The sequence below is a fragment of the Mandrillus leucophaeus genome, unplaced genomic scaffold (genome assembly GCF_000951045.1).
Source record: "Mandrillus leucophaeus isolate KB7577 unplaced genomic scaffold, Mleu.le_1.0 Scaffold4, whole genome shotgun sequence".
Classification (NCBI taxonomy): Eukaryota; Metazoa; Chordata; class Mammalia; order Primates; family Cercopithecidae; genus Mandrillus; species Mandrillus leucophaeus.
Window position 1 is genome coordinate 12,914,166 of NW_012104253.1, and position 22,168 is coordinate 12,936,333.

At 36.8% G+C, this 22,168-nt stretch overlaps 1 protein-coding gene across 1 annotated transcript in view; it reads left to right on the forward strand.

The window, feature by feature from the left end:
• The window catches only part of TRIP11 (thyroid hormone receptor interactor 11), a 76,663-nt gene that overhangs the window by 52,283 nt on the left and 2,212 nt on the right, over nt 1–22,168 (forward strand). The window contains exons 16-20 of the mRNA XM_011991764.1: nt 3,689–3,788; nt 15,856–15,937; nt 17,072–17,186; nt 17,614–17,730; nt 19,510–19,654. Coding sequence (XP_011847154.1) covers nt 3,689–3,788; nt 15,856–15,937; nt 17,072–17,186; nt 17,614–17,730; nt 19,510–19,654 — 559 coding nt within the window. The remainder of the gene's footprint in view (nt 1–3,688; nt 3,789–15,855; nt 15,938–17,071; nt 17,187–17,613; nt 17,731–19,509; nt 19,655–22,168) is intronic.

Here is a 22,168-nt window from a genome sequence, read left to right on the forward strand (position 1 = left end):
TTTTTTGGAGACGGAGTCTCACTCTGTCGCCGAGATTGGAATGGAGTGGAGTGGTGCAATCTCCACTCACTTCAAGCTCCGCCTCCTAGGTTCATGCCGTTCTCCTCCCAAGTAGCTGGGACTACAGGCGCCCACCACCACACCTGTCTAAGTTTTTGTATTTTTAGTAGAGATAGGGTTTTACCGTGTTAGCCAGGATGGTCTCCATCTCCTGACCTCGTGATCCACCCACCTCGGCCTCTCAAAGTGCTGGAATTACAGGCGTGAGCCATTGCGCCCGGCTGAGACTTGCTTTTTTAAAGAATTTACCATAGTGTTTATGAGATTCAGTCATATTACTGTGTGTTAGTGTATGTAGGTGGTCCGTTATTTTCACTTCTGTATGCATTGCATTAATATATAATTTACACATTTTATTAATAAAGGGTATTTCAGAGATCTATACATACAAGAAGTTTTTTTAGATGTATATCTTGATTGGAATTGCTGAGTTATAGGATATATATGACCAGCTTCAGCTTTATTAGATGATGGTTAATTGTTGTCTGAAGTGGTTGTGCTAATTTACTCCCACTAGTAGTGCACATGAGTTCTTGTTTTATATCCTTGTCAACACTTGACGTTATCAGACTTTCAAAGTTTTTGCCAATCTGATGGATAGGAAGTGTCTTAGTTCATTTTGTGCTGATATGATAGAACACCACAGACTGGATTATTTATAATGAACAGAAACTTAGTAGTTCACAGGTTCTGGAAGCTGGGAAATCCAAGATTAAGGTACCAGCAACTGGTAAACCTCCTTGCTACATCATCCCATGGCAAAGAGAGGGCGAGGCGAGACAGCAAGAGGGGGCCAAACTCCTTCTCTTGTAAGGAACCTGCTCCCTTGATTATGAACCCATTCCCACAATAAGGACATTAATCTATTCATGAGGGTGGTGCCCCCATGAACCAAACACCTCCCATCAGGCCCTACCTCCCAATACTGCCATATTGGAAATCAGGCTTCCAGCACATGAACTTGTGGGGATACATTCAAGCCATAGCAGAAGGGCTATCTTCCTGTGGTTTTAATTTGCACTTCCCTAATTACCAGTGAGGTCAAGCATCTTTTAATATGTTTATTGACCATTTGTACTCACTTTCTTGTCAGCTCATTAACACATTTAAAAAGATGTATTTTTTCCAACATGCTTAGCAGTTTCTAGTGGATCCAGAGTATACAGTCTGTGGAACTGCTAGAATGGAAGTCCAGATCTTCTTCTCTTTTTTCTTAGAGACAGAGTCTTGCTTTGTTGCCCAGGGTGGTCTCAAACTCCTGGGCTCAAACAGTCCTCCTGTCTTGGCCTCACAAAGTGTTGGAATTACATATGTGAGCCTCTATGCCTGTCATTTTTTTCTTATTTTAATTAGAGATGAAATCTTGCCATGTTTGTCGGGCTGGAATGCAGTGGCTCTTCACCAGTGTGATCATAATAGTGCACTACAGCCTTGCATTTCTGGGCTCAAGCAATCCTCCTGCCTTAGCCTCTTGACTAGCTGGGACTATAGGCATGTGTCACAGCACCCAGCCAAATCTTCTTTTAAAACTAGTTTTATTTTTTAAAATTTAAAATGTAATATACATTTAAAAGAACAACAAAATGAGAAGAAACTGAGGGAATTAATAACAATAAAAGCTGTAATTAATGAAATAAAAACCAAACTATTGGTAGAAAGAATAACAAAATCTAAATGCTGATTTTGGAAAAAGTCTAAGTGTAGATTTAAGCTTTAATAACCTCATAAGTACAAATGCTGTGGGGTTAAAAATCATTTGAAAGTTTAAATTTCCTTCACACTAAATTTAGTTTTGTGGATTTTTGAATACTAAATATTTCATTTAAAATTTTTAATTTCAGTCACTCTATAAATCAATCAGGGTTCATCCTCTAAAAGCATAATCAGTAGGGTATGTATGTATATGTATCAAATTTATATATGTGATGTATATGGATACACACATGCAATTCATTACAAGGAATTTGCTATATGATTGTAGGGGCTGGCTAAGCAAGTTTGAAATTTGTTGGGTTGGCAGTCAAGATGGGAAGACCACATCAAAGGCAGGCTGGAACTCAACAGGCATGGGCCAAAGCTGTTGTCCACAGGCAGCCAGGAAAGGAAAGTCACAAGCAGGATGGAACTCCATAGGCACAGGCGGAAGCTGCGGTCCAAAGAAGGAATTTCTTCTCTTTTAGGGGGAAGCCTAAACCCTGGCTTTTAAGAACTTTAAAACTGCTTCAATCAGGCCCACCCAGATTATCCAGAATAATGTGCCTTTCTTAAATTCAGCTGATTAAGGACTTTGATTACATTTGCAGAATACCTTCACAGCAACACCTAGATTATGTTTGATTGAATAACTGGGGACTGTGGCCTATCCAAGATGACACACAGTAAAAAGGCTATCACACTGATTGAAGATGGCAAAACTTGACCTTAAATTTACATGGGAGAATACTTGAGAATAGCCAAGAAAATTATGAGAAATAATGCAGTGAGGAGAGATCTGCCTACTAGATATCATAATAGAGCCATAAATTGATACAATATTGACTAGATTAGTGGATTAAGGAGAATCCAGAAATAGAGCCCAGGATATATTTGAGAATTTGAAACTAAAACCTAAATTAATTTAATGAGAAAAAGGATAGCTTATCTAATTAACAATGTTAATAAAACCAGCTGTCCATAAGGAAGGAAGGAAAGAAAAAATAGACCACCATCTTACACCATAAACAAAAGTAAAGTCTAGTTATATTAAAGCAGGGATTCTCAACTGGGAGTGGTGCTGATTATCTGGGGATAGATGGCATTTATTGGGCAAGGAATGTCAAAGTCACTCCCATTAAGAAACACTATGTTAAAGATGTAAATATATTACAAAATATCTTTTAATAAAATCTGGAAGACTGCACGTACATTCTAAGGGCAAGGAGGATCCTAACCAAGACTAAAACTCAAGAAGCTGTAAAAGCAAAGTAGAACACATTGGACTATATAGTATTTAAAATGTTTACATAACAAAAGATATCATAGAGTCAGTAGAAAAATGGCAGATATGGTAACGATATTTGCATAGCAGAGGTGAAAAAGTTTCATATCTACTATACAAGGTGCTTTTACAGATGGACAGGAGAAATACAACTCAGTAGAATCTTGGGCAATGTATCCTAAGAGGTTTTCACGGAAGGGCAGATCCAGCTTGCTCTGTAAACAAACATGAAAAGTAATGCTCAAATTCGCTAGTAGTGGTCAGGGAAATTAAAGTAACAAAGTCATAATCAAGCATCACTTTATTGGACTTTCAAAAATTAAAAAGAGAAGAACTTTTGTTGCTGTATTTCTGGACTTTCTGTATCTTTGTTTTTTTGTAGTTTATATTGTTGTTTTTTTTTAACTTCTGTCATGTTGTCTTTCAGTAGTATCTGCTCTTTTTATGTAGTTCCTCTACATGAGGCAGTATGGTATTGAAAAGAATGTGGGTTCTGCCTTTGATACTTATTGGTTGGATACATTTGCCCAAGGTCATAGAGGTGCAGCTTCACCAGCTGAAATGTAAAGGTTGACTCTAAGATGTCTCTCAGCCTTCTAGTTTGTGAAATAATTTTTGCATACTTCTTTTTAATAAAGTTTTCTTTCTCAGGAACGTTTGGATGAAGCAAATGCTGCATTGGATTCAGCATCAAGACTTACAGAACAGTTAGATGTAAAAGAAGAACAAATCGAAGAACTTAAAAAACAAAGTAGGTTTTTTTTCGTTTCATTTTTCCCCCACTACAATACTAGTATTAAGTCAAATGTAGTCTTCTGTCATAAATTGGCACAGTTGACTGACACCAACTTCACTGATGTGTGACTTCCATTTGTATCTTCCCTGACTGATTTGCTTCAATTTAAGTATGGTCCTAGTGAAACTAGAGTCATTAAGTTGGCTCTGGCTGTCCATTTAGTTTTCCTGGATGTTGAGGCAATGCCATTGCGTTGACTGTCACCCTGTTGACCATCAGAGGGGTTGATTGGACTGATTGGACTTTTTGTGGATATGATTTCTCCCTTTATCAGTTCACATGCATCTTACCTAAAGCCGTCTGATCTGTTAGGGAAGGCAGAATTCTCAAATAAAAGAGTATCTTTCTGTGGAATGAACGTCTGGGTATAGCTAGATTTTTATGATTGTAGATGGTGTTTTACCACAGGCACATCATGTATTTTTTGATGTTTACAAAGTGTCTTATATGCCCTGTCCATTCCCTAAGGTATGTCCTATGCTTAGGATTATTAATTGGTTCAATGATCAGGTGGCTTACAGGGCTTTGTTGAATCCAACAGCTGACAAAGATGGCATATCCTCATTTCATCTCTGATTTAGAGGCAACCAGGAAGTAAAAACTATTCTAGGGCTGCATTTAGTAGGTAATGATTCAAGGTTATTGGAAAGGTGATAATGGAGCCTAGAAATGCATCAACATTAGATGTCTAGGTTAGGCACAATAGTAACAAGGCATGTAATTAATAAATACCACCTAACATGAAATTAGAAATAAGCAAAAATAGGAGATGGTACAGCAGAGGGACTGTGAACAACAGAAGCAGTGACTTAGGCACTAGGGAGGCAAGCCAGCAGGAACCACTGACGCATGGACACCAAAGGACAAGCCAAAGTAAGCTGGCCTAAATCCAGTAGGAGACAGGAGAGGGGAGATTTTTAGGAATATAAAGAAAAAAAGACAGATGTGAAGGAATTTTCCTCAAAATGACTTGATTCTGAGGCAAGTTACTGCCCAAACAAAAGTCTTCTACCTTGTAAGATTGGCCAGGCTAGGATCTCTAAATCTAGTAGAGGGCCTGGAAATGGGCAGCAAGGAAACAATTATACATTGAGTGTCTATTATGGACATTTGACATAACATTTATGTGTTTAGTCTTCTCATCATTTACTTCTTATAAGCATCTCTAAAATAGGTGGTATTACTTCCATTTTATGGATTAAAGAGGCAAGATTTGAACTCCGATCTTTTTACCTATTACCATAATTCATGGTCTTTCCATGTTATTGTAGTTCTGCCAGGAAAATGGTTATTTATAGTCTGACTTGTATTTTGTTCTGTATATCTCCAATTTCCCCTGAAAATATGGTAGCATCTTCTGTATTGTGCCCTAATGTTGAAATGGTTGCCTTTACCAAAAGCAGTATTTATTTAGAAAACAGTCTAGTTAGATTGAAGGCCAGTGCAACTACAGCATTATCTAGAAGACATATGGGCAACTGAGAGGAGACACACTGGGAATTGATAATCTTCGGGTTGGGCTAGACTGATGGAGATGAAACAGCAGTGTTGTGAATCAGCTCATTGCTTTGTGACAGCTCAGTGCTATATGTTATGCTATTGTAATATCTAAGGCCGCATCCTCTTTTAGACACCTACCTGAGTAATTCCCAATAGTTGATGGTAAATTTAAAATTCTGTGATTTATTGTAGTTAATAAATATTATCAGAGTTCTTGAAATACAGATTGAGCATCCCTAATCCAAAGTCTGAAATGCTCCAAAGTCTAAAACTTTTTGAATGCTGACATGATGCTCAAAAGAAATGCTTATTGGAGCACATTGGATTTTGGATTTTTGGATTAGGGATGCTCAGCCGGTAGTACTATAATGTAGATATTCCAAAGTCTGAAAAATCCAAAAACTGAAACATTTCTGGTTCCAAGCATTTTGGGTAAGGGATACTCAATCTGTATTTAGTACTTGTTCAGACACTCATTTAAGCCCTCACTAGTAGAATATTTTCAGATGTTCTTGATTATAGATGATAAGGCTTAGGTGGCCTAGGTTCCTATTCATATAAAAAATACTAATATTCATTGTAAATGTATATGAACTTTGGGCTTATTTTGTGGAATCAGTATTAGCTACAGAGAAAGCTCTGATTATGCTTGTATAACTGGTATTTGAAAGGGCAGGCAGGAGGCCAGTGTTGCACAGACAGGAAGGGGTGTAAAGAGACAGTTGGTTCTGTTATGTCTCTAAGTCATTCTTGCCATTTACAGCTCTTCTTAACAATCTGTTTTCTTGTATTACCTAAGTGCTTTAATATCACTTTTATATCTCTAAATACAAATGCAATTTTATTTTCTCAAAGCTGCACTCTTGATTCGATAATATAAACAAAACTTTTATTGGCTTACTTGTTTCAAAAGAATCACTGTATATTTTCTCTCCTAGATCATTAAGTACTTTAAATGTTGATTGATGTTGTAATACTGTACTTTATTTTTAACACAAAACTTGGCCAGACAGCAAAAGTATTTGCCAGGAGAAACAATTTTGAAAAAGACAGATTGCCTTTTGTTGGAAGAAAGTACATGGAGACTTGAATTGTAAAGAAGAAGTATTGTTTTACTTCTAAGCATCTGTAGACTAATGATTAGTTGATACACAGCATTTAAACAATATTAAGAATAGGAAGCTCACTTTTAAAAGTATTTTATTCAAAATGGTTGATTATGTCATTGCTACCAGAGATGAGATGATTCAGTCTGGTCAAACACATGAAGAAGAGAGCTGTTGCAAATAACACCAATGTTGAAATAGTAGACTGTTGGTAATTTCAGTCATTTCTTAAGAGTATGTATGTGCATCTGTGTTTATGAATTAAGAGTATTTTTGAGCCTTGTGTGAAAAGTATGAAGACAGATGCTTATCAGGCAGTAAGTATTTAATGAGAACCAACTGCTTGGCTTCCCATTAGGTGCTGTATGAGATACTAGATAGTATCCCTTTTCCAAGGAGTTTAGCTAAGGAAATGACACATAGTGTAGATACCCCGCAGGTTAGTAATTGAAGACAGTGGTGCACAACAGTGATCATAAGACAGGGCATATTTAGTTCCTCCAGAATCCCATTAAGGATCAGGCAACATTCCATGGAGAAAAGGAACTTGAGTAGAGACATAAACCAGTAGTAGGAAACTGTTTAAATCTTTCTCCCTGTCTCCCTCCCCGTCTATCCCTCTTCCCGGGAAAGTAACGAAGAAAATAAATCCCACGATCCTAAGAGTACTATAGTTTAGTAGATAGTGTTGGCTGGTAAAAGATTTACTGCTATCCTTCCTTTTAAAAATTATTCTTTCAGCATTTTACCTGAAAGTGTTCTTCAATACAGTTCCAAAGACTTCACATGCCATCCCATATCCAAACTCAATACAGTGGCCTATGAAGCACAAATGACAGTGGTTTTCATTAACTGCTCTGAGCTGATCAGAGTTCAGAATTTCCATGGAATTGTTAGTGATGAGAAAATATACACCTGTGACTGAACCATTAAAATGTGTTATCTTGCTATATTTATGGCCAAATTTGACATTTTCCTTTCCTTCTTGTTCTCTACCATCATCCTTGACATAAATTCCTGCTTAAATGAAAATGATTTGGCCGGGCATAGTGGCTCACACCTGTAAATCCCAGCACTTTGGGAGGCCGAGGTGGGTGGATCACCTGAGATCAGGAGTTTGAGACCAGCCTGGCCAACATGGTGAAACCCCGTCTCTACTAAAAATACAAAAATTAGCCAGGCATGGTGGCTCATGCCTGTAGTCCCAGCTTCTTGGGAGGCTGAGCCACAATGATTGCCTGAACCCGGGAGGTAGAGGTTGCAGTGAGTCGAGATCACGCCACTGCACTGCAGCCTGGGCAACAGAGTGAAACTTGGTCTCAAAAAAAAAAAAAAAGAAAAAGAAAATGATTGGATAAATTGAAATAGAAAGCACAAGATATTGTTATTTTGATAACTATGATTCAGAAAGGTGGTGAATTTTATGTTGTGCAAAGAAAAGTGGGTTTTCATAAGCAATGCAAATTTAGTTCTAACATCAGGAAGATCTTTTGGTCTGTCTGCTCATTTATACCTGTATCTGAAAGGGCAGCATAACTGATTTTTTTTTTAAGAAGGTTGAATGACTACTTTTAAAAGTCTCCTGTGAGTTGAGGATGGAAAATTTCCTTAGACCGGTTTTTAAAAGAAAATCTAGAAGAATGTATAAAATGAGTCCCAGTAAAACTTACTGTAATATGAAGCATGAAAACATGTTTTAAAACTACAGATATAAAAGAAGCTTAAAATGTTTTCCATGGAACTACCTTTACGGTGCTGGATGGTAAAGCTTTTATTTTAAATAAAGACATTCCGTTTTCCAGGACATGATTTATACAAGAAAACATATAATGTCCTGTTGAACATAGGCCAAATACATTCCCAGACGCTTTGTTACCCAAACCTTTTGAGGGATTTCTTTATAGATGTTTTTGGCAGAAGTGGTGATTTTAGAGGAAACATATAAGAAGTACCAGATGCAGTTTTCTGAATTGCCATAAATGGTTAAAAAATTATTTTGATGATATAAACATCTGGGTATACTAGACAATGCCAAATTATGAGTTAAGAAAAAAGTGTATGTCAATTAGGTAAATTAAACCTTTTTCAACTGAACTGTATTTTAGAAATTGCAGTTTAAAAAAAATTCCTCTAAGTTTAAAGGAAAAAGTAAATGATATAGCAATAAGAATGTTTTGAGTTATGTGTTTTGTGTCCTTGCCCTTATTTATGTATGGATGAGTACATAATTCAGAACATAAGTTATTCTTTTTGTCCAGTGTTCTGTTCTTTGCAGATATTCTCTTTTCCCAGAGAAAATCATTATTTGACTTATTTATCAAATATTCATTGTTTATTTGCTGTGTGCTAAGCACTGCAATAGGCACTAAAGATACAAAGACAGGAGACAGGGGTCCTGCCTTCAGGAGGTTTACAGTCAGGCAGGAAGGGAAGATGACATGTGTCAAATACATGCAACAAATGGTTTAGAAAGGAAAGAGCTATCCTTTGTACTTGGTGTTGGTAGCATGGAAGGGTAGAAAAGGCTAGTGAAGGGCTCACTTGAACTTACTTGAATGATGAATAGGTATAGCTAAGAAGACAGAACTGGGGAAGAGTGTTCTAGACAGAGGGAAGAATTCCTGTGAAACTGGCATAATCTGGAAACTGGCTGAAGATGCAGTTGACTAGTAATGACCAAGGGTGGTGGGTATGTGTGCACATGCATGTATTGGAGTGGAGTGCTGACAAGGTTGAGGTGGAAGTGGGTTGCCGTGTGGAAATAAGAATCTCTTAGTATGGATCATAAGCACAAATTGTAAACTGAGGCTATGATGATAATATAAAAGAGCACATGAAACTAGGTAGAGACTAATCAATTGAAGAGTGTTTCTTATGGAGGCAGCAGATTCTCAGCTCCACCCAGCTGCTGCCATGCAAGAATGTGGGCCCGGTGTTGCCATGTCTTCAGATCTTTGAAGAGACATTGGAAATCTGCATTTTTTTGGTGAAATATCCCATTAAAAAAAAGTTAATTTCAACTTGTGGATTCAGGGGTATCTGTACAGGTTTGTTACATGGGTATACTGCCTGACACTGAGGTTTGGGGTACAAATGAGCTTGTCACTTAGGTAGTGAGCATAGTACCCATTAGGTTGTTTTTCAGCCCTTCTCTCCCTCTCCCTCTTCCCCCTCTGGTATCTCCAGTGCCTGCTGTTCCCATTTTTATGTCCATACGTACCCAACGTGTGGCTCCCGCCTATAAGTAAGAAAGTGGGTAACACTTTTAAAATTAAATATATATTCTGTCTCACATGCCAGAGGGGTAAAAATTAAATATATAACCACTCATAATATTTACTCTTTTTAAAAAAATTAGTTCTGTTTCAATATGGAGAAATATAGTACAGATTATCTGAATTCATAATGAAGGGTTGAGTGAAGAGAATGGTGAGGAAAAATAAATTTGATTCGGTTACATTAAAAATATTTATGTAAAATCAAGTGTACGTAGTAATTCTGATGAATAATCCAAATTTGGTCTATATATAATCCAGTAGACCTCAACCAATCACAGATTCTGATCTAGTGGAATTCAGATTAATGAAGTTATACTGTATTAATAAAATTATTTTCCTAGGAGTTCATTGCTAAGAAGTAGAAGTTTGTTTTTATTTTTAAGAGGCAAGGTCTTATTTATTTATTTATTTATTTTATAGAGACAGAGACAGGGTCTCTCGATATTGCTCAGGCTGGTCTTGAACTCCTAGCCTCAAATGATCCTTCTGCCTTGACTTCCAAAAGTGCTAGGATTACAGGCGTGAGCAACTGGGCCAGGCCTAGAATTTTAAAAGATACTTTTCACTCAGCAATGAACAATTATGATTATGGGACAACAAAACATTTACCGTATACTCTAGACCTTCAAATTCTGGGTCGGATACAGTTGAAAATTAAATAGAGTTAAAAGACAAAGCAGGGCTGGGCACGGTGGCCCATGCGTGTAATCCCAGCACTTTGGGAGGCTGAGGCAGATGGATCACTTGAGGTCAGGAGTTGGAGACCAACTTGGCCAACATGGTGAAACCCTGTCTCTACTAAAAATATAAAAAAATTAGCCAGGTATGGTGGCGCATGCCTGTAATCCCAGCTACTCAGCAGGCTGAGGCACAAGAATCGCTTGAACCTGGGAGGCAGAGGTTGCAGTGAGCAGAGGGTGTGCCACTGCACTACAGCCTGGGTGACAGAGCAAGACTCTGTCTAAAAAAAAAAGAAAAGAAAAGAAAGACAAAGCAGATGCTTATAAAGCTTAACCTCAAATTGCAAATAGTATGGTATCTTTTAAAAATATATTATTTGGGCTGGGTGTGGTGGCTCACACCTGTACTTCCAGCACTTTGGGAGGCTGAGGTGGGTGAGTCACTTGAGGTCAGGAGTTCAAGACCAACCTGGCCAAGCTGGAGAAACCCCATGTCTACTAAAAATACAAAAATTAGCATGGTGGCAGGCACCTGTAATCCCAGCTACTCGGGAGACTGAGGCAGGAGAATTGCTTGAACCTGAGAGGTGGAGGTTGCACTGAGCTGGGGCGCCACTGTACTCCAGCCTGGGCAACAGAGTAAGACTCTATCTTTAAAAAAATATATATAATATGTAATTTTATATGTTAAAAGTGATCTTGTATAACTTGAAATTCTGTAATAAAAAAGACCTAATTTCTAGCTTTTGCTTTGATTATATTTAGTTAAATGAAGAGGTTAAATTTCCTTATTAGGTTTAATATTGTATCATATTTAAATTTATTTTTAAGGTATCCAGATGCAGATAAGACACCAGATGCAATTTATTTATTTACATATATATATATTTGTGAAATCATCTTTCTAACATTTTTTTCTTCCTTCTATTGACTCCTTGGCCTCAAAGATGACAAACATGCAAAATGGAGGTGGGAAAACCTCACAAAATATTGACATGAAACAGTAGTATATGTGATACTGATTCAGGCTAGATTGAAATATGAACTTTTTAGTTATTTTAAGAAATTGGATGATAAGTACTAATGCTTTATATAACACTTTACTATTTAGAAAAGTCACATTTGATCATTCAGTTGATTCCCTCAAATCCTTTGAGATAAGCATGTTCATTTGACAAAACAGGCAACAAAGTCTGGCCCTGGTGATAGGTCCATGATTCATGTCCACTTCTGACTCTCAAGTTCTGTGTTCCTTTTTTTTCTCAGTCAGGTGACTATTCAGTAAATCTGACTTGGATCTTGCCTACAGGAGCTTAGTCATGAAATATCCAAATGACTTTGTAAGCAGTATGATTCATTTTAAGATGTGGTATGATTCATTTTAAGATGTTCTCTGAAGGCAGCATTGTAGTATACTGTCATTAATTACAAATGAAATGTAAAATTATGATGTGCTGATTTGTTGCAATCAATTACATTTTATGTTCAATTTTATTTTAAACCAAATGTTGAAGACCATGGCACCATGTCTAGGTGTTCCAGAGAAAAGACTGATATGGCAAGTTTTACTATGTCATAGATGTAGAGTAATTCTTTTTCTCTTTTTCCAAACTAGACTAAATGTCAGTTGCTTTATTGCTGAACTTTTAAAGTGCGCCCCTCCACCTTTTTTTTTTTAACTTCCAAAAAATTATTTTGGCATGTGAGATTATTTCACAGAAATATTTTATTTGGCTTAAAACTCATTTCTGAATAACCATATTTTCTCTGCCCATATAAATACAGTTCTGATTTAAAATTGTGGTTTGAATTAGAGTTCAGTTTTTGTAGAGAAATATTCAGAATCTCTGATGGGAGGAAAATAAGGGTGCCTGGAGAAAAAGAGGCATCTATGGGGACCTTTGTAGTAGGTGTTTGACTTTCTTTTCCTTTCCGAACCCCTCATAGTTAATACCATCCTTTTAGCACCATTCCTTAAATTCCGAGTTTCCCCCCAGTCTCAAATATCAGAATACATTTAAACTACTGCTTGAGTTTAACAGCCCTTTGTATTCCACATCACAGTAGCTCAGGGACAAACTGTGTGTTCTGATAGTGAGTTTAGGAAATTTTAACCCTGTCATTTTCACCTTAAGGATGTTTTGACTCTACCTTTCTGAATACAGAAACTTTAATAAAAATCATACCAATCTTAGTAAGTTTTCATCAAGAAAGTATTTTTGATTTGGACTTTTAAACAGTTTGATTTCTTGATCAGTTTTTCATAGAGCAAAGTTAAAATTTTCTACTTTATTTTACTAAAATTTGTATTAGGCTCAGCTCTGCTTTGTGAATTTTACTCTGAAGATGTCTGTCATTTCACTTTCTCTCTCTTTTTATTTTATTTATTTATTTATTTATTTTTAGAGACAGGGTCTCGCTCTGTTGTCTAGGCTGGAGTGCAGTGGCGCAATCTCAGGTCACTGCAATTTCTGCCTCCTGGGCTCAGGCGGTCCTCCCGCCTTGGCCTCCTAAGTACCTGGAATTACAGGCTCATGCCACCACACCTGGGTAATTTTTGTATTTCTTCTAGAGACAGGGTTTTGCTATGTTGCCCAGGCTGGTCTCAAACTCCTGAGCTCAAGCAGTGTGCTTACCTTGTCCTCACAAAGTGCTGGGATTACAAGCGTGAGCCACTGTGCCCAGCCTGTCTTTTTTTAATATGAGACAGTATAGTGTAGTGTTATATCCTGGTTATGTTCTAAAGTAGTACTGTCCAGTAGGAATATACTGTGAGCCATGTGTAATTTTAAATTTTTTAGTGACCATGTTAAAACAGTAAAAAGCTATAGGTGAAATTAAGTTTGAGAATGTATTTTATATAGGGACAGGCACAGTGGCTCACACTTGTAATCCCAACATTTTGGAAGGCTATGGCAGGATAATTACTTGAATGCGGAAGTTTGAGACCAGCCTAGGCAACATCATGAGACCCCATCTCTACAAAAGTCAGAAATTAGCTGGTTGTGGTGGTGCACACTGGTAATCTCAGCTATTCCTGAGGTTGAGACAGGAGCATGGCTTGACCCCAGGAGTTTGAGGCTGCAGTGAGCTGTAATCATGCCACAGCCTGGGCAACAGAGCGAGACCCTGTCTCAAATATATATACACACACATATATTTTATATATAACCCAATATAACCAAATTATTATATAGACATGTAATCAATATACAAATTATTAATTTTAGAGGAAAGTAGGTAGGAGAAGGGAAATCTCAGAGAAAAGGAAGGTGGGGATTGGGGGTAGGGTAGCTAAGTTTGACCTCTGTTTCTGTGCTATCTTTCTGTAGCCTTGGGGAGGAATGGATGAGGAAGGAGAAGACCATGCCCATCTTTACTGGCTCTTACTTTAGTTTGTGAGTGGGACAGTTAAGTCAAAACAGTAACAAGAGATTGACTTATTTGCTGAGTTCTATTTACATTCAGAATGTAGTACTAGAAAAGGCCCAGATAACACCATGTGCTAGTAGTATACATGTACACATTAGGAATCTAAAGTGTCTTTCACTGACTCAGACTTTAATAACAGTCCTGTCCACCCCCACGTTTTCGCCCTCTCCCCTTCTCTCTCTCCCTCTCTCATCCAAGTTTAAATTCCTTACTGGAAAGACAGGAAAGGAAAAGTTTGTAGTAGATTTTCCAAATACAGACCTTGCTTTTATAATATGGTTATGGCAACCATCTCTGTTTTGGTAAAATTGGCCTATTATATGAATGACATTTTGCAAGTTAGATTTCTGCAATTTAGGAAAACCACAAGCCATCGTAAACAGTTAAACAAGATATTTTATATATGAATTTAGTACCACAAATCGGAATTTTGGGCATTGTACAGAAGCATTGTACAGAGCAGAATGAAAACATAAAGCATACCTGGCCTCATCTGTAAGGCTCAGAGGAAAATTCTTTAAGAAAGTGAGTTGGAAACAGAGACATGAAAGGTGAATAGGAGTTAATATGCAGTCCTGATGGAAAAGAGCTTTCCAGGCAGGAAAAAAAGAAAAAAAATGACAAAACATTTGCAGAATTCTTACAGTGGGAATTTAGAGTCTAGAAATATACCATACATTTATGATCAATTGATTTCCAACAAGGGTGCCGGAAGAATAGTTTCTTCACCATATAATGCTGAAACAAGTGGATATCCATGTGCAAAAGAATGAAGTTGGACCCCTACCTCACACCATGGACAAAGATTAACTCAAAATGGAGAGTAGGCCTAAATTTTAGAATTAAAACTATAAAACGCTTAAAACATAGGTGTTGGGTCAGGTATAGTTTCTTAGATATGATGCCAAAAGCACAAGCAACAAAAGAAAAACTACATTGGACTTCATAAAAATGGAAAACTTTTATGCTTCAAAAGATATCAAGAAAGTGAGATGACAACTCACAGAATGGGGAAAAAAATGTTTGTAAGTCATATCTGGTAAAGGAACTTGTATCCAGCTACTACTAGGAAAATACAGCATAATTCAAAGAAAAAGGTTTGTGGCAGAGTCTAGCATTTGGATGTGAATGTTTCTAGATAGAGCTCTCCTCTTCATTTCTTTCAGAACAAAAACTGATAATCTAGCTTAAAATTAGTGAGCATCTCTTTCAGCTCAAGCTATTCATTTCTGGCATAACAGCTGTAAACTCCGTGTTTGATGGAGAGTTCCTTAAGTCCAGAAATCCTTGCCCTGTGGCGTGGCTGAATTTAGGAACAGGGTATCTCCTGTTGTAATTCTAGACTTTGCCTTTAATACTGCTTAAATTCCAGCTATTCCAGCAAGATTTTATGGATTTTGCTTCCTTTTAAAAGAATAATTTAAAAATAAAATAGTCCGGGCATCTTTCTAAGCCAGTCGTAAGCTGTAGTATCTTGATTTGTATATTAGAGCCGATTATTTTATTTTGCAATTTCCTTACCCCCAGAATGGTTTGTCCTATCTGCTGCATCTTGAGCCATGGTCTTAGTTGTGTTAGATACACTTCTTAGTCAGCTCACCAAAAACAGTCTGGCCAGGAAAATAGAAAAAGGAAAATATTAAATTGTCCTTTCCACTTCCTCCCATTAAATAAGAGTGGCTCTGGAAATGTTTCATGCAAGGAGGCAGTGATGAAAATCTCTTCTTTGCTATTAAGTTTTTAAAGAGGATGAAAACCTTTCTTGGTTTTTCAGCGTTGTATTACAGAGTTGATTACTTTCTTGGGAGTAAACCATGTGAATTAATGCACTCTGGCTTCTAGAGGATTTCTATATGAGAGCCTGGTTCCCTGGACCAAAGAAGAAATGGAAGTTATTGAATATTCCCAATTAAAATAAGTGTATATATTCAGAGGTTATAATAAAGATCTCATAAATCTCATTATATAGTCATCCAGACTATTTTAATCAGTTAATGGCTATCTTTTTTCACATATTTTACAACAGATGAGCTCCGACAAGAAATGCTGGATGATGTACAAAAGAAATTGATGAACTTAGCAAACAGCTCAGAAGGAAAAGTGGACAAGTATGCTTTTTCCTTTTAATGTTTGTATATTTTGTGGAAATTGCTTTTATGGTTAAAAAAAAAAAAAAACTTCTAAATATAGATGTTTATATGTGATTAAATTTTTCAAAAGCCTTTTTTCCCCTTACTCTGTAGTGAGGAAGGATGCAGCTTTAATGAGAAGTCAGCAGAATCACTTACCTTCTTTTATTTTTAATGTAGATTTTTTTCCAACACATTTTTTTTCTTAAAACCATATGGAAGAGCTAAAATATCACCTCAGTAAGAAGTACTTAGAAAATAAAAAATTTACGTTTACCATTCTTTGTTGCTGCTTTTACTGTCCTTAAATGAATGTAATCTTGCTCAAATGTATTAGATCTGAAACCTCAGTATCTATGTAACAGTAGCTCCTTTAATATTTTTAAAATGTATATATTATTAGTAAATTTTTAATAAATTTGGATGGGGAAATATAAGCATAACATTAAACACAACAGTCATCACCATTTAAGTTTCTGCTTCAGGTGAACATTGGCCCAGTCAGGCGCTTGGAATTACTAAGGAGGCACCACCTCAGTCAGTTACTGGGTTGAAGAAAGTGGGTGGCTAGTAAGTGAGGTTTTAAAAGGTATACATCGGCCGGGCGCGGTGGCTCAAGCCTGTAATCCCAGCACTTTGGGAGGCGGAGACGGGCGGATCACGAAGTCAGGAGATCGAGACCATCCTGGCTAACATGGTGCACGGTGAAACCCCGTCTCTACTATAAAATACAAAAAAAAAAAAAAAACTAGCCGGGCGAGGTGGCGGGCGCCTGTAGTCCCAGCTACTCAGGAGGCTGAGGCTGGAGAATGGCGTAAACCCGGGAGGCGGAGCTTGCAGTGAGCTGAGATCTGGCCACTGCACCCCAGCTTGGGCGACAGAGCGAGAAAAAAAGAAAAATACATTTTGGGATGTTTGAAATATTCTTTTTTATTTTATTTTGTTTGAAATATTAGACTTGTCAAGATTTTTTAAAGACGCTTTAAAATATTTTGTTTAGACTTTTAAATAAGTAAATACTTAATTGTTTAATATAATTAAATATTTCTATGTTTAGTGTTTGCGTGCACTTAATGTTGAGTTCACTTGAGCTGTTTCTGCCTTTATTTTCAGAGTCCTAATGAGAAACCTCTTCATTGGTCATTTCCACACACCGAAAAATCAGCGTCATGAAGTGTTACGGTTGATGGGGAGCATCTTGGGCGTCAGAAGGGAGGAGATGGAGCAGGTGACTGGATGATGAAAGCCATCTGAACACATTCATAACCCAGATAGTGGCTTTGTAGACAATTACTTCCTTTTACTCTATGTAACTTTTACTGAGTGTAATTTTCCCAGTGTGGAAATGGAATTACTTCATACAACATTGAAGAGGCTGATTTGTTCAATATGTATGATAATAGTTTAAATGTTTTGTAACTTACAAACCACTTCTCATATCAGGTTGCTGAAATGTTGAAATATCCCCAAACTTTCATTTGCGATGGTGCTTGGGATGGCATTTTATTGTATTTGTAGCCTCTATCAGTAGGAAACGTTTACTAGGACTTGAACTTGAAGAGCATGCTTTACAACTATCAGAAATTATGTAAAACTGGTCCTTGTTTTTTTTTCTTGTACTGATAATATTTGTCTGTTTTAAAATAATCTTTCAGTTGTTTCATGATGATCAGGGCGGTGTTACCAGGTGGATGACTGGGTGGCTTGGAGGAGGATCAAAAAGTGTTCCCAACACACCTTTGAGACCAAATCAGCAATCTGTGCTTAATAGTGTAAGAACCAATTTTATTCTTGCTTAAGGTGAATAGTGAAATGACTGTATATTACATTCACTTGCAAAGAATCAGATTTCTTTTTTAAATTATTTTATACAACCCTTTTATTTTGAAGTTGCAGAAACTGAGTTCCAGAAAGGTGATTAAGCTTAAGGATAACAAGCCAGTTTTCATAATTTTATTGCATATAGGTTTTATTTTAACTTTATATGGTGCTTTTATTTTTCAAAATATTAACTTTTCCTTTGTACTTGATCATGCTGCCATAGGCAGTCTTGCTACTAAATTATGATAGCAAGATAGAGGATTTATTTTATTTGTGTATATATGTTCCAAATCATTGAGCCAGTAAATACTTACTGAGTACCTGCTGTGAACTAGACTGTTCTAAGCATTGAGGATGCAGCTGCAAACTGGATAGACAAGGCGCCTGCCCTCATAAAACTTAGATTCTCAAAGGAGGAGGCAGTTAATAAACATGAAAACACAGTGCCTGGTATGTTGTAGGCTCTAGATGAATATTAATTGAATTGAGTAGCATTATGAGTTAGAATGTGGAGTTTCTTTCTCTTAGTTTTTTGTTATTGTTTTTGTTTTTGTTTTTCTGAGACAGAGTCTTGCTCTGTCGCCCATGCTGGAGTGCAGTGGCACGATCTCAGCTCACTGCAGCCTCGGCCTCTTGGGTTCAAGCAATTCTCCTGCTTCAGTCTCCCGAGTAGCTGGGATTACAAGTGCCCACCAGCAAGCACGCCCAGCTAATTTTTGTATTTTTAATGGAGACTGGGTTTCACCATGTTGGCCAGGCTGGTCTTGAACTCCTGACCTAGTGATCCGCCCGCCTCGGCCTCCCAAAGTGCTGGCGTTACAGGTGTGAGCCACCACACCCGACCTCTCCTACTTTTTTAATAAAGAGGACATGAAGGATAGGTGACTTACCCAGAGCTGGTTAAAGATAAAACCCATTTTACTTGACTGGCATAAAATTTAATTTAAAGGAAAGGTCTACACTACATTATTTTAATCTGATAATGTTATTGGTGATCTTTTGCTGTTATATTCATTGGTTGGACCTAACTAGAAAATTATGTCTGATGTGTGTTTTCCTTTCATTTAATTTTTTATGTTTGTGTTAATAGTTATTAAAATGATCAGATTCATTAAGTGCTATTCATTGATGGCAAGAAAAATAAGTATTATCAGTTGGCTAATTCTGACCATGAGGTGCTAGAAGTGAGTGTTACCATCAAAGACTATTGATTAAATTGTTAAATTTTTGTAATGATGATCGTCTATCTAAAGTGCTAGTATTTTAGGCTGGGTGTGGTGGCTCACGCCTGTAATCCCAGCACTTTGGGAAGCCAAAGTGTGCGGATCACAAAGTCAGGAGTTTGAGACCAGCCTGACCAACATGATGAAACCCCATCTCTGCTAAAAATACAAAAATTAGCTGGGCGTGGTGGCACGCACCTGTAATCCCAGCTACTCAGGAGGCTGAGGCAGGAGAATCACTTGAACCTGGGAAGCGGAGCTTGCAGTGAGCCGAGATAGCACCATTGCACTCCAGCCTGGGCGACAGAGCGAGACTCTGTCTCAAAAAAAATAAAAATAAAAAAAATGCTAGTATTTTCAATTGTTCACAAAGCTGATTTGTTAAAAAATTATTCAAATGGCATGATTAGTTTTTAATATTTAATTAGAAAAGCTGGTACATGTCCTTAGTTGTAGTGAATATAACGTAATTATCTAGCCTAATATAACCAAAATATTTTTTCTTAGTCTTTTTCAGAACTTTTTGTTAAATTTCTAGAAACAGAATCTCATCCATCCATTCCACCACCAAAGCTTTCTGTTCATGATATGAAACCTCTGGATTCACCAGGAAGAAGAAAACGAGATACAAATGCACCAGAGAGTTTTAAAGGTAAAAAACTAGAGATTTAATTTTTCTATAATTTAAAAATTGAATGTTTAATGTATGATTATGTTTCACAGTGATATTAACTAAATGTTTAGTGTTTTTGAAACTGTGTAATGAGGACTTCCAGAATTCCAATAAGGCATCAGACTTTTGCTTCATATATTCTTGTAGCAATCTGATATTTAATTGACTTAGATTAATTTAAATGGTAAGAAATATCCTCCCTTTGTATATCCGAATAATAATTCTCTGTCTACCTAACCAGCTTTGAATTATTCCTCTGGAAGTAATGGGGAACTGGTTACATCTTTCTTGGCCACCTGCTTTCCTTTCTCACTAATGGTGTTTCTTGCTAATCCAAGTTAGATGTGTGTATATAGTTTGAGAAGGGTTTTTCTCCTTTGAAAATTTAAGTGCTACACTCAGTAACCAAACATAGGCATGTTAATGTATATAAGCGCAGTTTAACAAACTGACTGAGACTCCAAGAATGTAGAAATCACTCTTTTATGTTGAAAGATCTTCCTAGAGCGGATGGTTGGTGGTTGTTAACATGTGTACATATTTTTCTGTCCCACTAAATTGTAAGGGTTTTATTTATGTTCATGTCATGTATACTGGCATGCAGGAAAATTTATCAAATTGAAATTGAATTATAATCTGTTGGACAATAAACAAATTCTTTATTGAAAGAGCTATTTTCTGAAATCTTCATATTTTAATATAGACTAACATGTTTACTAATTGGACTGTAAAGGTATATGTTATATACTTATTTATATCACACATCAGTGCTTAAATTTGGATAAAATAATAAAGAATTTATATTCTGAAATTTTTAAAACTTCTGTCATTTAGATAAATATTTCTATTTTTCTGGACTTGTATAGGAAGGGAAAGTAGTAAAATTTATCAGCCCTTTAGATAGTAGTTTTGACTGCTAAGTTTAGTGAAAAGTCATAACTTTATATAAGAGATGTAGACTATACTGAAAACAGTTTTTCTTGTTACACTAGGTGGTAGCATCTTGAAATAGATTTCCAAATTCGTTATGGCAGGCTCTTTCCCTCCCTCTCTTCCCGTCCTCCTTTCCCCTTCTTTTCCCACCCTTCCTTCCCCTTTTCTTCCCTTCTTCTTTCTTATCCCTCTCTCTCCTTCCCTTCCCCTTCTTTTCTCTCCCTTTTCTTCCTCTTTCCTACCTTTCCCCTTTATTTTATTAAGTCCATGCCCAGCTTGATTTGCATTGATAGGATACAAAAGCTAGTGATGGTTTGGGTTGATATAGGCATTGCATGAACAAAGCAAGCTTAATCTTTAATCCTGAATTTGGAAGTGTGTCAGAGCTCACTAGGTAACACCGGAAGCTTGCCCAGAGTTTGGAAAGTTGTCATTCACAGGAAAGTACAGCTTGGGAACCCTAAGAGCGCTCAATGATAAGCAGATTTGATGAATTTGTCTTAGTGCTTTCTTTGCTTTAGGAGGTCTTTTTATTTGAGTTTCCCATTGCTGAAGTGGGTACCTTCAAAGGATTGCTTGTCTCTTACCATTGAAGCTGTTAGTGGTGTTGGGTATTAAAGCAGAATCTGTCCACTAAAACATTAGGAATTTACCTATTCCAATAAAAAGGAATTGTATTAGCCCAACGTCACAGAAAAATAATCTAATCAAGATTGTTTTCAAACCTTTGACCGCCTAAAACATGATCAGGTAAGGTATGTATATATTGTTTTTTCTTCTGAACTGTTACTGTAATATGGGTTTGTTTTTCTTTATTATAATTATTTGGGGAAAATATAACTCCTCAAATCCTTCATTATTCAGGTGGATAAGTAAAGAGTTTGCCTTGCAACATAGATGACACCATTTAAAAAGCTGTTATTATGGTAAATGAAGTTCATCAGTTACATAACTGGTATTTAAGTATAAAACAAGAGTTTTAATGTGTTTAATAAAGTATTAGATAAGCATACAAATACTATTCTCTTGCCTTTTCTTTCCCTATTCATTCCTCTTATTCCTTATCTTCTTTCATCCTCCTGTCATGTCTAGCATTGGTTTTTTATCAGAAAATGTTTTGAAATACCAAGAGTGAACATTAGTCAGATTTTAGCCATACAGATTAGTATTTGTGTTTAGGAATTGAGGCCTATTTGTGCTTTCATTTTTTTTTTTAATTTTAATTTTTTGTTTTTGAGATGGAGCTTTGCTCTTGTTGCCCAGGCTGGAGTGCAATGGTGCAATCTCCAGTCACTGCAACCTCTGCCTCCTAGGTTCAAGCGATTCTCCAGCCTCAGCCTCCCAAGTAGCTGGGATTACAGGCACCCGCCACCACACCCAGCTAATTTTTTATTTTGTATTTTTAGTAGAGATGATGTTTCACTGTGTTGGCCAGGCTGGTCTCAAACTCCTGACCTCAGGTGATCTGCCCACCTCAGCCTCCCAAAGTGCTGGGATTACAGGCGTGAGCCACCGCGCCTGGCTATGTTTTCATTTTGAATTAAGAACATTCCAAAAAGA